At 36.3% G+C, this 14,456-nt stretch overlaps 1 protein-coding gene across 3 annotated transcripts in view; it reads left to right on the top strand.

The window, feature by feature from the left end:
• igsf9a (immunoglobulin superfamily, member 9a) overlaps positions 1-14,456 on the top strand; it is a 68,301-nt gene that overhangs the window by 20,867 nt on the left and 32,978 nt on the right. For all 3 annotated transcript variants that reach the window (XM_049468627.1, XM_022685316.2, XM_022685315.2), the window contains exons 4-5: positions 10,859-11,005; positions 13,345-13,496. In XM_049468627.1, the coding sequence (XP_049324584.1) occupies positions 10,859-11,005; positions 13,345-13,496 (299 nt within the window). The remainder of the gene's footprint in view (positions 1-10,858; positions 11,006-13,344; positions 13,497-14,456) is intronic.

Genomic DNA, 14,456 nt, shown 5'->3' with positions numbered 1-14,456 from the left:
AGAGTGACACCAGCAGATGAAAGAGTTTCATAGTGATGATCCTGTAACTGTGATCTGATATCTCTCACTGTTACACACAGCTATCTGCAAACACACACACAGTTATGATCTTGTCTGAGGGGGTTAAACATACAAATGTAGAAATGTGATGTTTCTAAATTTCTGGAAAAAAAAATCTGATTGTGGGTCCAGTTTCTATTAGGGAGGAACGATGATATCAGAATTATACGGCCGATATTTTGAACCAGTACTTGCTGATCTATTTATTGTATGACGAAAATGGACCAAATGATGCTGGCTGTGCTACCTTTGGCTAACACTGGCTGAACTACTTTAAAATCCATTGATTTAAGCTAATTTTAAGGTATTTTTATTAGTTTTAAAGCTATACCACCGCAACTAATTTTGGCATTAACATCGGCAGATATATATACATGTGTAATATCAGATAATAATGTATGCTTTCTTAAATTCTATAGTTATGATGCACACACTGTCATAACTATACAATTCACACAGTACACTTCAAAAATGTTTGCGTACAATACTTGTGAATACTTTTTGGTGCAACATAGAACCATTGTAAATGGCCGATTAGGGACCACACTATTGAATTTGCCAATCAAGCAGTTACGCATAGAGAGAGCAATGTCATTGATAGAGATTTCATTTTCCAGCAGGACTTGGCACACTGCCACACTGCCAAAAGTACCAATCGGTCTCATAGAATATTCTTATTTTCTGAGACACCATAATCATCAACAAAAAAAACATAACATAAATGCTTAAAATAGATCACTCTGTGTGTAATAAATCTATATAATGCACAGCTCTGACTATCAAAAATGAAGAGACCACTTTAGTTTCTGAATCAGTTTCTCTGATTTTGCTATTTATAGGTTTATGTTTGAGTAAAATGATCATTGTATTAAAATATTGTCATTTAGAGCATTTATTTGCAGAAAATAGTTTTAAGAGTTAAAAAAAAAATTGGTGGAATAACCCTGGTTGTTTTTTAATCACAGTTTTTAATCATGCATCTTGGCATCATGTTCTCCTCCACCAGTCTTACACACTGCTTTTGGATAACTTTATGCTGCTTTACTCCTGGTACAACAGTTCAAGCAGTTCAGTTTGGTTTGATGGCTTGTGATCACCCATCTTCCTCTTGATTATATTCCAGAGGTTTTCAATTTGGTAAAATCAATTTCCTTGTGTTCAACCTTTGTAACAAAGCCTTTTAAAACAACCCCCTCCCCCTAAATTACTATAGAGGTTTCCCACCCCACCCCCATACGTCTATAGTGACCAACACCACCACCACTACTACTCCTCTTCCTGACTGTCTCTCTTTCAGAGCTTCCCTCATTCAGAAGCTGCCACAGTAGATCCACCCGTTACGAGTCTTTTACCTCCCTGTTATTCAGATTTCAAACGAAAACAGGGCTTTAACACAATGGCCGAGCGCTGATGGATAGTGTGGCATCGGCTGAAACCCGAGCCGCTCTGCTCCTCGCTGAAACCGGAGAGAGAGAGAAGAGGGAGCTGAGAAACGTTTGCTGAGCACTGACTCAGTATCCGAGTGTCGGGGTATGAAAGAGGTGGGGGGGCTCCACAGGGCCCGGGTTTCACGGCCTGGAGCTAAAGATGCTGGTGACACAGGGCTTGTGCACTAATATACGGGGGTCAGTTAACCGGGGGGACGTGAATCGGCCTGACACGAGAGATTAGCGGTGAAACTTTAGCAGCAGCGTGACTGTAGACGCCCTGTTTGAACCGCAGACAGTGGAGATAACTTCTCCAGATCATCCATATCCTCCTCCTGCTTTGATCTTTTGTCCCTTTTTAGAGCTTAAAAGGCGAGGAAAGTTTCCTGTAGAGTAAGATAAAAAAAAAAAAAACAGAAGTTATTGTAAGTTACTCTGCCAAGTTTCGTTTTTTTGGTGTTAAAAAGTTAGATTAATTTACAAACGCTAACTGCTGCTCTCACTAACTTCATATCTGAGTCAATCAATCAACCTTTATTTTCACTTGGGGTGACCTTCATTAACAATGTGGCAGAGTATGTACAGCATCAAAGAGACTGAAAACATTTAATAAGATATTAAAAATAAAATGGAATAAAATAGTACAAAAATAAAAATAAATAAATAAATAAAAGAAAAACTCTTTTTAAATCAACATTAAGTATATATGAATAAAATATAGATGTACAATAGAGAATTTTAAAAGACCACAAAAAAACAAACTGACACATAAAATGTAAAGAATTTATAAAATATAAAATAAAGAAAAAGATAATAGTAAAAATTAAGTAAAATGCTAAAAATTATAAAATGGATAATAATAATAATAATAATAATAATAATAATAAGAAGAATAAGAAGAAGAGTATAAGAATCAAAATATAAAGCCTTAGAATAAAAAAAATGATAATAAATAAATGAAAATAAATAAATAAAACAGTCTCAAATTATTACTCCATTCTAAAAATATGGACAAAATGGTTCCTCCTTATTGCACTACTAATTGTAATAATTCTGCTGAATGAACCAATTGAAATGCTCTGACAGAAAAAGAAAGTTTGCGAATAGGTTTGCTTCATTAGTTTTGCATTAAATTCATGCATCCTGTTGAGTCCTACTACAGTTTATATGATGAATGAACCAATAGAAGTGCTCCAAAAGGTGCTAAAACGTTAGCATAATTTGTTTAGCGCTAAAGCTAACAGCAGCTAAGTACTACTTTTCCTAACGACAGGTCTAAAACTATTAAATTATTAAATTGTTAGTGTCAAATTATTATTATATTAAATAAAACTATGGACTAACTACATGTGTGAATCATTACAAATTGTGATAAAATTATGGAGAAATGCTTCCTGCTGCATCCTACTACTTTTCATGATGAGCGCACCAATGAAAATATATGTATATACAGTACTGTGCAGATGTTTTAGGCACCTTTGGGAATTTGAGTAAAGAAAAAGCTTCTGATCTGTGCAGTAAGTGTTTATTATCTCAGTAAAACACATTACAGCATTACAATACTAACAGCAATTTTACAAAAAGCAGAGCAGCTTTTACAGCCATGTCATCCCAAATAAACAAAACTATGGACTAAATTCATATGAGTTTTTATAATAAATGACCTGAAATAGCTCTTATCTTTGAGTTGAATGATATGATGTATAACAGATTGTTATGAGCTCCGGTGGAATGCGTTTTCGGAGCTAAATGAGTCGTGATTTTATACCCCAGAGCACAACGCCGAACCCCAAATTACTCCAGGGGTGCAAATCCTGTCACCACACCCCCTCCCCTCCCCCATGGGACACCTATTAAAGAGGATATGCTCTCAGTGCAGCTTCCCACAAACACAACAGCGTCTCTAACGGGGAGTGAGGAGCTCAGAATATTATATTTATAATATTTTAATCTGTATTATCTACATTTAAATGAGATGTTCTAGACTTTTTCATAAACCTGAAATATTTAATGACCTAATTCAACACAGACACTTTACCCACACTGAGACACTTTAACACTTTAACTGCTCTTTATTTTTACTCATCCATGCTGCTTTTTTTTCATGATGCTCTTTTGAATGTATTGTGATACAAACTGTTTTAATGAAATAATCATTCTGGTCATTTTAGGCAGCTTTTCTTTGGCTTTTATATTTAAGCAATTATACAGCAGTGTCAATATTACATGTTATAGCACTGTTTATTGAAAGATTTATATTAAGAGAGTTAAAGAGGAGGAGCAAATAGGATCTGTTTGGTTATAAAAAACTCTGCCTGTTAAAATAGTTCCATTGCTGCTCTGTTTGTAGCTGCTGTGCTGTTTGGCTTGTAAGCACTGCATCGTTGCTAGGTTACCTGTATGTGGTGGAGTAATACATGGAGAGCTTCGGTTAGTTACAGTGCATTACCGGCTGATAACGGCACTCATAGAATGCCTCTCAGCCAATCACATCGCAGGGTTGGAAATAACTGTGGTATAATGTTGATTTTGAAATCATATATTGAACTTATTTCATATCGACTGAAAATAAGAAATGTATTGTGATATAAACCACACCAAGATTATTGTTTTTTTGTATGTTTTGTGAAGTGTTAAAACATACTGTTAAAAATATATATATAAATAATAATTTAAAAATAGATGTAAAAATCAAATGCATAAATATGCAGATTTTAAAATATAAATCTAAATATATCTAATTAAAGTTTTTTTTTGTACTTGTCAATCAGCTAGTGCCAATGTTGTAGCTGTTTTGTGTTTTATTTTATATAGTCAGAAATGTGTTCTATATTATGTATAGTATGTATAGTCAAATATATACACTATATATATGTATATACATACATATATAGTTTAAATTTAGATTGAAACACATAGTCAGCTTTAAGCTGCACACTGTGACCTGTTTACTGACCCCGACCCTAAACCCGTCCCGCTGCTCCACTGTGTGTGTTTTCCTCAGCTCTTCAGAGACTTCTGAGAGCCATGACTTAGCAACAGAGCTCTGTGTATGTGTGTGTGTGTGTGTGTGTGTGCATGTTTGTGCATCCTGAGTTTGCTGTGTGCGATGGGGCATGGTTTATCACCCGGCAACAGTGGGTGTGAGTGTGTGGGTGTGAGATTGTGGCAGTGTGTGTGTGTGTGTGTGTGTGTGTATGTGGGGGGTGGGGGTGGGGGTGTGTTTGCAGTGTTTTGTAATGCTCCGAATTAACTCCTGAATTAAAAGTTTAGATTGCTGGTATTGATTAGTATCATTAATTGGATCTGTTTGGGGATTATTTTGATGATTTATTTAGTCAAAAAATTAAATATTTCTAAATATTTCTAAGAAAGACAGGATGATACACCAGTCAGCCATAACAGCAGAACCACTGACCAATTAATGAATAAAACATTAAATATCTTCCTCTACAGTGGCGTTTGTCAAGGTTTGGTCTGCTGACAACTTTTATGGAGATGTGGATTTCATTTTCCAGCAGGACTTGGCACACTGCCAAAAGTACCAATTGGTCTTATTTATTATTTTATATACTAAAATTTTCTGAGACACTGATTTTTGGGATTTTTTATTAGCTGTAAGTCATAGTCATCAACAATAAAAAAAACAAATAAACGCTTAAAATAGATCACTCTGTGTGTGATACATCTATTTAATATATGAGTTTCACATTTTCAACTGAATTATTGAAGCAAAGTTACTTTCTAATGATATTCTGTTACTATTCTTGGATTTGGCCACTAACTGCTGTGCTGAGCTATCTTTGTGTTAGCAGTGCTATGCTAAGCCAACATGCTATAACTATAGACACACAAACACGTTCAGGAGACAATTAGTAGTAGTGGCAGGTTAAAATGCCTCCTCTAGGCGGTTTCGCAACATTAACAAATGGAACATTTTGACCAAAAACAGAAAGAAACTCAACTTCAAACGTTAAAGTGAATAAAAGAGTGTATTTTTTGTTTATGTTGAGGGCGAGAACCCTGTGTGTAGTGTGTGTACTGTGTGTAGTATGTGTACTGTGTGTGTGTTAGAGTTCTTTTGAAGTGGCTGTGTGTTTTGAATGAGGAAACAGGTGAACACACAGATGATGGGAGTTCATGCTTTAGCTTCTATTTACTCTGAGCGGTTTAGAAAGTTTTACTCAGTTATTCTGACCTTCACTCCTCCACTGCTGCACTTTTATCTTAGTGAAGATCTGCAGACCTTTGTTAATGTACACTGAAAAAAAAGATACTCTACTTCTTTAAAACAAAGAAAAAAGATGATTTATAATAAATATCCTCATTCACATATTTTTTTACACTTCTTTGTAATCTGGAATTACAGATTATTTTCTGTTACAGCAATGTATCACTTTACTTTTGAATAAACTATTTAAATAGTTTGAATTCTATAAGTAAAATTTTTTAAACTTTGTTTTTTTTTTCCTTTTCAGCCAAAGTGCACTATTTATTTCTATATTTTCTATAGTCACAAGTATAAAAGCTACTAAATTATGTTAGAATAACTCAAAGTGGCTTATTATTCTAATATTAAGTAACGGTTGAAGCTGGGCAAACTTTCAAAGTCTCTAATCAGGCTTTTATTTCTTTAGTAAGAACTAGCAGTAACTTGCTCTTACAGCCTACAACAATCTATACAAGCATTTAGTCATTACATAAATCTTCCCTCGGTAGTTAAGAGAAGATACCCTGAGAAAAACAACTTCACAAAGATGGTGAGGGAGGAGGTCACGCCCTTCACGTGTAATAGTGGTGAGGGGAACCAATGGGAAGAGAGTGAGACTGACTGACAGGAAAACTCCAGGAGGAGTAAAAAATATTATTTGAGTTAAATTATTTATTTAAAGTTGTTTTAATGGGGAATAGATTTGCTTTTAGGCAAACTGAGAAAAATAGGTTTGAACCAGAAATCATAACATTAAAATGCACTTTAAATCAATGATTTGGTTGTTACACTCTTTTCAGTGTAGGATCTCTGTATCTGTGAGCTCGTATCCTCAGGAGAAAAACACGAAGCGTACAGGTTTTATTGTTATTCCAGCTCCTCCCATCTCTTTCTCTCTCTCTCTCTCTTTCTCTCTGTTCTTTCTGTTTCTCTCACTGGCTCATTAGTTTACACTCGCATTTCATTCCTGGGAACAGAAACCCTTAGTAAAACATGCTATTATTGCTATTATCTGCTATCATTTGCTATTATTTGCTGTTTTTTTAGCATGATGTAATTTGCATGATCTTAATTAGTGGCTATTCGCGTTCACTGTTCATTGTTAGCATTCTCCCTGATCCATTCACAATTATTGTTTTGTTTTTAACTCATCTACCTGATCTAACTCTGTGGTTTAGCACTCAGAGAGTATTATTAGTATATGTATTTTACAGTTTAATAATTTAAACAGTTTTTTAATCAAATAATTGTATTAATCAAATTACTCTTTTAATGCAATTAATAAAAACATAAATATGGGCTCTGAGTGGTCCAGCAGGCCGGAAGATTGCTGGTTTGAATCCCAGTCATGCAGCTTGCTATCAGCTGCTGGAGCCCCGAAAGTACAATCATCCTTGCTCTCTCTGGGTGGGTACAGTAGATGGCGCTCTTCTTTCCCGTCATCATTCCTAGGGTGATGTGGATCAGCACAGGGCTGCATCTGTGAGCTGATGTATCAGAACCGAGTCTGTGCACTTTCCTCCAAGCATTAGCGCTGTGATGCTCATGTATTGGAAGAATATTAAGATTATATACAGTACTGTGCAAACATTTTAGGCACCTGTGGAAATTATAGTAAAGAAAAATCTTCTTATCTGTGCAGTAAGTGTTTATTATCTCAGTAAAACACATTTCAGCATTACAATAAATACAAACAGCAATTTTACAAAAAGCAAAAATGTTTTCCTTAAATCATCTCCTAATCTCTCCTCTTAATCTGAGTTTAATAGAGTTATTTCTAGTTCTCATCATATTAATCAACACCTGGTTTGGTAAATTTAACTGGTAAATGTGGTAAATCAGGTGAGCTGCTGACGGAACTGAACATAATATACACATGCTGGCTGAGGAGCATCCAGGAGAAATCTGGAATCTCTACACTTTATTCTTCAGCTTCAGACTCACAGGATAAAACATACTTACAGTTAAAAATGAGAATTCCTTCTTATGTTTTATTGTATTTATGTTTATTTGCATCTGTTCAAATCATACGTGGTGCTTTTTTCAGGTAAAAACACTCATATTGCTGAGATAAATGTATTAGTGTAAGTTGTTTTGGAGCCTAAAACTTTTGCACAGTACTGTATATGTATATATATATACAATAAAAAAGACAATGCTTTTTTAAATTAAAATAAAATATTACAAATATTTAAAAAATATAAATAGAAAGGGTAATGCTTTGTTTTTTGGTCCTATTTGATGCTCCTCTCTCTCTCTCTCTCTGTCTGTCACTTTTTTTGAAAGCTGAGCTTTGCGTAACCTGAGCAATAGCCTCCTCTTTAAGCCCCGCCCCCCTCGTCTGATTTTAATCCTCGTCACCACGGGCAACTAAATTCAAATCCAGACACTGGCAGTGGATACCACGGCAACACTTTAGCAGAGGATAATTCTCTCAGCGCTGGATCAGAGAGATGTTATATGACCTGAATCTGAGTCTGAGTCTGTTTAATTCCTGGTTCTCCGCAGGGTTAACCCCGTACAGGCCGTGCTTAGTCTCCTCTGGGACAGGGTTAATGATTACCCTCAGCACACAGCCCCACAAACATCACAGCCACAGCCACGCTTCAGCACGGAAACGTGTGCCGCAGTTCATGCTGATCCACTGACCTGCACTTAATGATCATGAGCTTTTTTTGTGAAAAATAGTTTTTGTTTATATTAATTTATATATTTTATATATTTCTTTTTTGCTTTTTTGTCATGATTTCATAAAGGATTTAATTGGTGATATAATCCAAAGTACTTTATTGAATAGTTAAAAGTACTGTAGAATAATGGTAGTTTTATATTTAGCAACTACCCAGACAATAGTAGACTAGAATGGAAATGGCATTTTTCTTTGAATAGCTAAAAATAGAGGTTGCTTCTCACCTAAAAACACTGTATTGCCATAATAAAATATTTGGCGTCTTTGATACCCATTTTTTAAAAAGCTGAACAAGGTGCTTCGTTTTATATTTACTATACAAGAACTTTTAAAACTGGGGCAGTGGAAGATATTAGTGTCAGACATCAACACAGGCCATCGCCATCAGCTGCCGGAGCCCTGAGAGAGCACAATTGGCCTCGCACTTTATGCCCGCACTTTAATGTAATCCAGTGCAATCTTGTATGTCCCAAAGCTTTTGAAACAAATATGACGACAAACTTGAGGAGAAACTGGTGTTGTGGATACTGGAGAGCAGCTCACCACCTCCAGACTACAGGCTAGTTATGGAGGTATGGGTCGCTCAAATTTGGGAAACATGCTAAGCTATTAGCTAATCTCTTTCCTCCAACATCTCCTACATCTCTAACAATAAAAGTAGTAATTTTACAATCTATAATGAGGGCAGTAAATAGGCTGTTTAAACAACATCTTTTTCCCCACAACTAAAGTGCACTATTTATAACTGGTGACCCTATGTATAACTCTAAATGTTTACAGTTATACAATATGTAGCCTTGGTTATCTGCTTTGATGTGATCATCAAAGCAAGAGCAGAAAAAGCTCTGATTGGCCACTCCTCACCAAGCCCCACCCCCTACAGACGTGTTATGGACGATGTTAAATGTTAGGGTGGAGACACTGATATCCACTGCAGGTGGAGGAGAATTCAGACTTCAAAGCATGTACTTGGTTAATTGATGATCCAGACCTATCACACCTGATCATCTGATTACCTGATCACCTGATCACCTGATCAATAACCCCTCTGTGAGCTGGTTTAGTGAGAGTGGGTGAAGTGTATAGCAGTAGGTACTGAAGGGTTGTATAAAGTGCAGCTTCAGTTCAGGCTTTTAAACTCTTCTAAACCCCAGACCTGTTTAAAGAACTGCTGAATAAAAGAGTCTTTCACAAGAGAAAGAGAGAGAGAGAGAGAGAGAGAGAGAGAGAGAGAGGAGGAGGAGCACCACCACCCCAGGGTGAAGTCACCTGGCAACTGGGAGATAGAGTTTCAAAGCTGCTGAAGCTCCGGCTGTGTTTACTTTTAAAAGGTGGAGAGCGGCTGAACCGGAGTGTTTTACAATGTGAGACTTAAGAAGATACACAGTTTATTGATTTCCTTTTAATGTAGAATTTAAATAAGGGTGTTATTATCTAGTTTGTGATATATAAATTATATATAGCATCAAATAAAGATATTTTTATTTACACAAATTAACTCTAAACTCCATAAAACTTTGAAATATTGTAGTTATTATGCCGACACTGTGAGTTAATTTAGTTAATTTATTACTTAATCCAACATCAGGCTAACATAGACCAAGCGTCAAACATTGGTTGGCATCCAACATCAGGTCAATGTAGACCCAACATCAAACATTGGTTGACGTCCAATGTCAGGCAAACAGAGACCCAACATCAAACATTGGTTAGCGTCCAATGTCTGGCCAATGTAATTCTATTGTCAAACATTGGTTGGCATTCAACATCAGGCCAACATAGACCCAACATCAAACATTGGTTGGCGTCCAATGATTGTCCAACGTAGTTTCAACGTCAAACATTGTTTGGCATCCAATGTCTAGTCCCACCATCAAACGTTGCTTGGCATCCAACATCAGGCCAACCTAGAACCAACATCAAACACTGGTTTGGCGTCCAATGTCTGGCCAATGTAGACCCAACATCAAACATTGTTTAGCGTCCAATATCAGGTCAATGTAGATTCAATGTCAAACATTGCTTGGCATTCAAAGAATAATGCTTAAATGGTAAATTAATTTAATAGATTGCATCTTTTTATACTTTTTATATTGTTAAGACTCTGATTCTGGTGTATTTGCATTTATACTTCTTTTTTTATTTTGTTTTATTTCAAATATATTTTAAATATTCATAGAAAGTTAAATGGATAAATAAAATGCAGAAGAGATACCTAAGGTAGTCTGGAGAGAAAAGACTTCACACTGACAGTGAGTGTCAGAAACGGTGCCAATAAAAAAGGCCAATAGCCAAAAGAAAAGGAGAGGTCAATAGCTGCAGACTAAACTCAGACTAAACTAAAATTATTATAGGTCATTTTAACTAGATATCTTGGTTTGTATGCATATATGGTATGTTTGTTTTTTTACCTTTGTAGAAGTTCTTTAAAGCTGGTTCTCTGACCCTCTCTTACCTCTTATTGTTCCCCAGGTCGAGTGTCTCTCTCTGGGGGAACAGCTCTGAGGGTGGAGGGTCTGGTGATGGAGGACGAGGGCTGGTATGAGTGTCGTATTCTGCTGCTGGACAAACCATCCGATGAGACTCGGAATGGGAGCTGGACACTGCTTTCCGTCACAGGTAAGACTCACTGTCCTCAGTTATGACACCAGACTGCCTTTTAGGGTTTTAGGGTTTTATGGATCATTGGCAAAAAGGTGCTGGGCCAACATAGACCCAATGTCAAAGATTGATTGACATCCAATATCTGGCCAATGTACATCAAATATTAGTTGGCATGCAGTGTCTGGCCAATGCGGTCTTGCCGGCCGAAAAAGACATTGGACAAATGTCACACTAATGTAAACAATACTGTCAAACATCCATTGGCATCCAATGTCTGGCCAACATGGTCCCACCTTTTAACATTGGTTGGCATCCAACATCAGTCAAATGTATATCCAACATCAAACATCGGTTGGCATCCAACATCAGTCCAATGAAGACCCAATGTGAGACATTGGTTGTCATCCAACATTAGGCTAATGTAGACCCAACATCAAACATTGGTTGGCATCCAAAATCAGGCCAACATTGACCCAATGTCAAACATTGATTGGCATCCAGTATCTGGCCTACATGGTCCTACTTTTAAACATTGGTTGGCATCTAATGTCTGGCCAACATGGTCCTACTTTTAAACATTGGTTGGCATCCAATGTCAGTCCAACGTACATCCAGCATAAAGCATTGGTTGGCATCCAACATCAGGCCAACGTACATCCAACATCAAACATCTTTTGCTGTCCAATGTCAGGCCAACATAGACCCATTGACAAATATTGTTTGGCATTCAATGTCTTGCCGACCAAAAATATGTTGAGCTAATGTCATGCTTACTGTATGTAAACAAAGCCATTGAGCTAATATTGGGCCAACATGTATTTGCTGTCTGGTTAGAGGGTAAAAAACCTTTAACCTGGCTGAGTTCTTTAACCTTGACTATAAAATAGCATTATATTTCTGATAATTTGCACATTTTAATTTGTGTTGTGTTCAAATCTTATAAACTACATTATCAGAGCAATCAAACCAGGGTTAGTTTTGGAAAGATCTACCATCTACTGGTGTCAGAAGAGTATAATGGTTTGAGCAAAACAATGACCTGATCTGTGAGGATCTCAGAATAAGAACAATTGCTGATTTGAAGATATTTGGAATAATCTGCATCTTCCTAAAACACAGCTGCTACAATAACTGCACTAGGCCTCGTTCCAGACCCGGAAACAATGGAGCTGTATTGGTTCCACAGCCACGCTCAAGCTGAAAAATGAATGCCCACTCGGTTCTTCACACTCGGCACCTGTTACCTGGCTGTGCTACACCTGTTTCAGCCACGCCCCCGAGCAGCGACATCACTCAACCACAGCACAGGCCAGGTTACAGCAGCAGCTATTCAGAGCCTGGCCTTCAGCCAGATCAGCTACCTGGAACATCTAGTTAGTTCGTGGGCTGTGAAATAAGCTTTAGCTGACTAACAGTGAACAAGACAATGAAGCAGGTTTGAGATTGAGGGTACACAAACATGATTAATGGATTGGAAAATGCTTAGTGAAGAGGAATGAATGAGTAAATCTGTCATAAGAAAGTCCAGTCTAGATTACTCAGATTATTAATGATGATAATAGGTCTATTTTACAATGTGGGTTACTCTAATTTTCTGAAAATAATGTGTTATACAATGCATATGCCCTCTAGGCCTGGCCATCTTACTTTTAAATTATATGTTCTATAGGCTGGGATGATTTAGAGTGTGTCAGTGTGACTTCTTACACACTGTAACAATACGCCAGAATATAATTTATGACCATATACAGCTCTGAAAAAAAAGATAGACCATTTAAAAATGACGTGTTTTTTTTATTTTACCAAATTGAAAACCTCTGGAATATAATCAAGAGGAAGATGGATGATCACAAGCCATCAAACCAAGCTGAACTGCTTGAATTTTTGAAGTTATCCAAAAGCAGTGTGTAAGACTGGTGGAGGAGAACATGATGCCAAGCTGCATGTAAACTGTGATTAAAAAACAGGATTATTCCACCAAATATTGATTTCTAAACTCTTAAAACTTTATAAATATGAACTTGTTTTTTTTTTTTACATTATTTGAGGTCTAAAAGCTCTGCATCATTTTTGTTGTTATTTCAGCCATTTGTCATTTTCTGCAAATAAATGCTCTAAATGAGAATATTTTTATTTGGAATTTGGGAGAAATGTTGTCTGTAGTTTATAGAATAAAACAACAATGTTCATTTTACTCAAACATAAACCTATAAATAGCAAAAAACTGAGAAACTGATTCAGAAACTGAAGTGCTCTCTTCATTTTTTTACAGAGCTGTTTTTGATGTAATTAATTGAATGAATTAAAGTGTTATATTATTGCCTGTAATCTGTGTTGCTCATTTGTGTGTTTAGCCCCACCTGTGTTCAGCGAAACCCCGTCCCCTGTCACAGAAGCTTACCTGGGAAGATCAATCACACTGAAGTGTGTCGCCCGCGGCAACCCCCCTCCCACTATCAGATGGTATAAAGATGGAATCCTGCTGAAACAGACAGATACTGTGAAGGTGAGACACATTAATAGGTTTGTTTTAATGTTATTTGTGTTTTTGTTGTTATTTTTATCAATTTGTGGATTAATAAAAGTGTCTAAAGGATCTATAACGGTACACTATAATTTTTGTAGAATTATTTAATCGCATAATCACTTAAAAATCAATGCAGATGATCTAATTTAATAAATATTTCTACTATTTCCATAAAGACTGGGTTATAATTACACTGCCTGCTGTTGCCTGGGTGAAATCTGCAGCTGACGTCACCGTTTTCCATTTTCCTCTCCACCTAAATTTCCATGAATACACTCCTCCTTTCCTGCCTCTCTCTCTCTCTTTCTCTCTCTGTCTTTCCATCCATCATTCTCTTTGAGTATTTTCTTCTTAATGCCTTTCATTTTCTTCATGCTCTATCTATCTATCTATCTATCTATCTATCTATCTATCTATCTATCTATCTATCTATCTATCTATCTATCTATCTATCTATCTATCTATCTATCTATCTATCTACATTTTCTTACTGATTCTCTACTCTTTTATTCATTTTCTCTCTTATCACTTTCTCTCTTTTCTCTCTCTTTCTCTCCTCCATATTTGTCTTTCTCGCTATTGTCTCTTCATCACTCTTTTTTATTTCTCTTCGTTATACTCACTCTCTGTACTTTGGCTCTTTATGTCTCTCGTTCTCTTTTTCTTGTCCTGTTTCCCTCTCTTTCTCTTTCTCTCTTTTTGTCTTTCTTCCACTCATTCTGTCAGTCTACTGTTTTCTTTCGTCTTTTCCCCCTCTCTCTATACTTTTTGTTTTATCACATTTTCTCTCTTTCTGGTTTAGAATTTGGTGTCTAACTCTCTGTCTATTTCTTTCTGTCTCTCTATCCTTCTCTTCACTGTTTATATATCCCTCTTCCTCTCCCTTTCATATTCGTTTCTTATTTTTATTTCTTTTTCTCTCTCTCTCTTTTGTTCTTA

This window comes from Astyanax mexicanus, chromosome 20 (genome assembly GCF_023375975.1).
Source record: "Astyanax mexicanus isolate ESR-SI-001 chromosome 20, AstMex3_surface, whole genome shotgun sequence".
Lineage (NCBI taxonomy): Eukaryota > Metazoa > Chordata > Actinopteri > Characiformes > Acestrorhamphidae > Astyanax > Astyanax mexicanus.
This window is presented reverse-complemented; position numbering and strand designations above follow the sequence as displayed.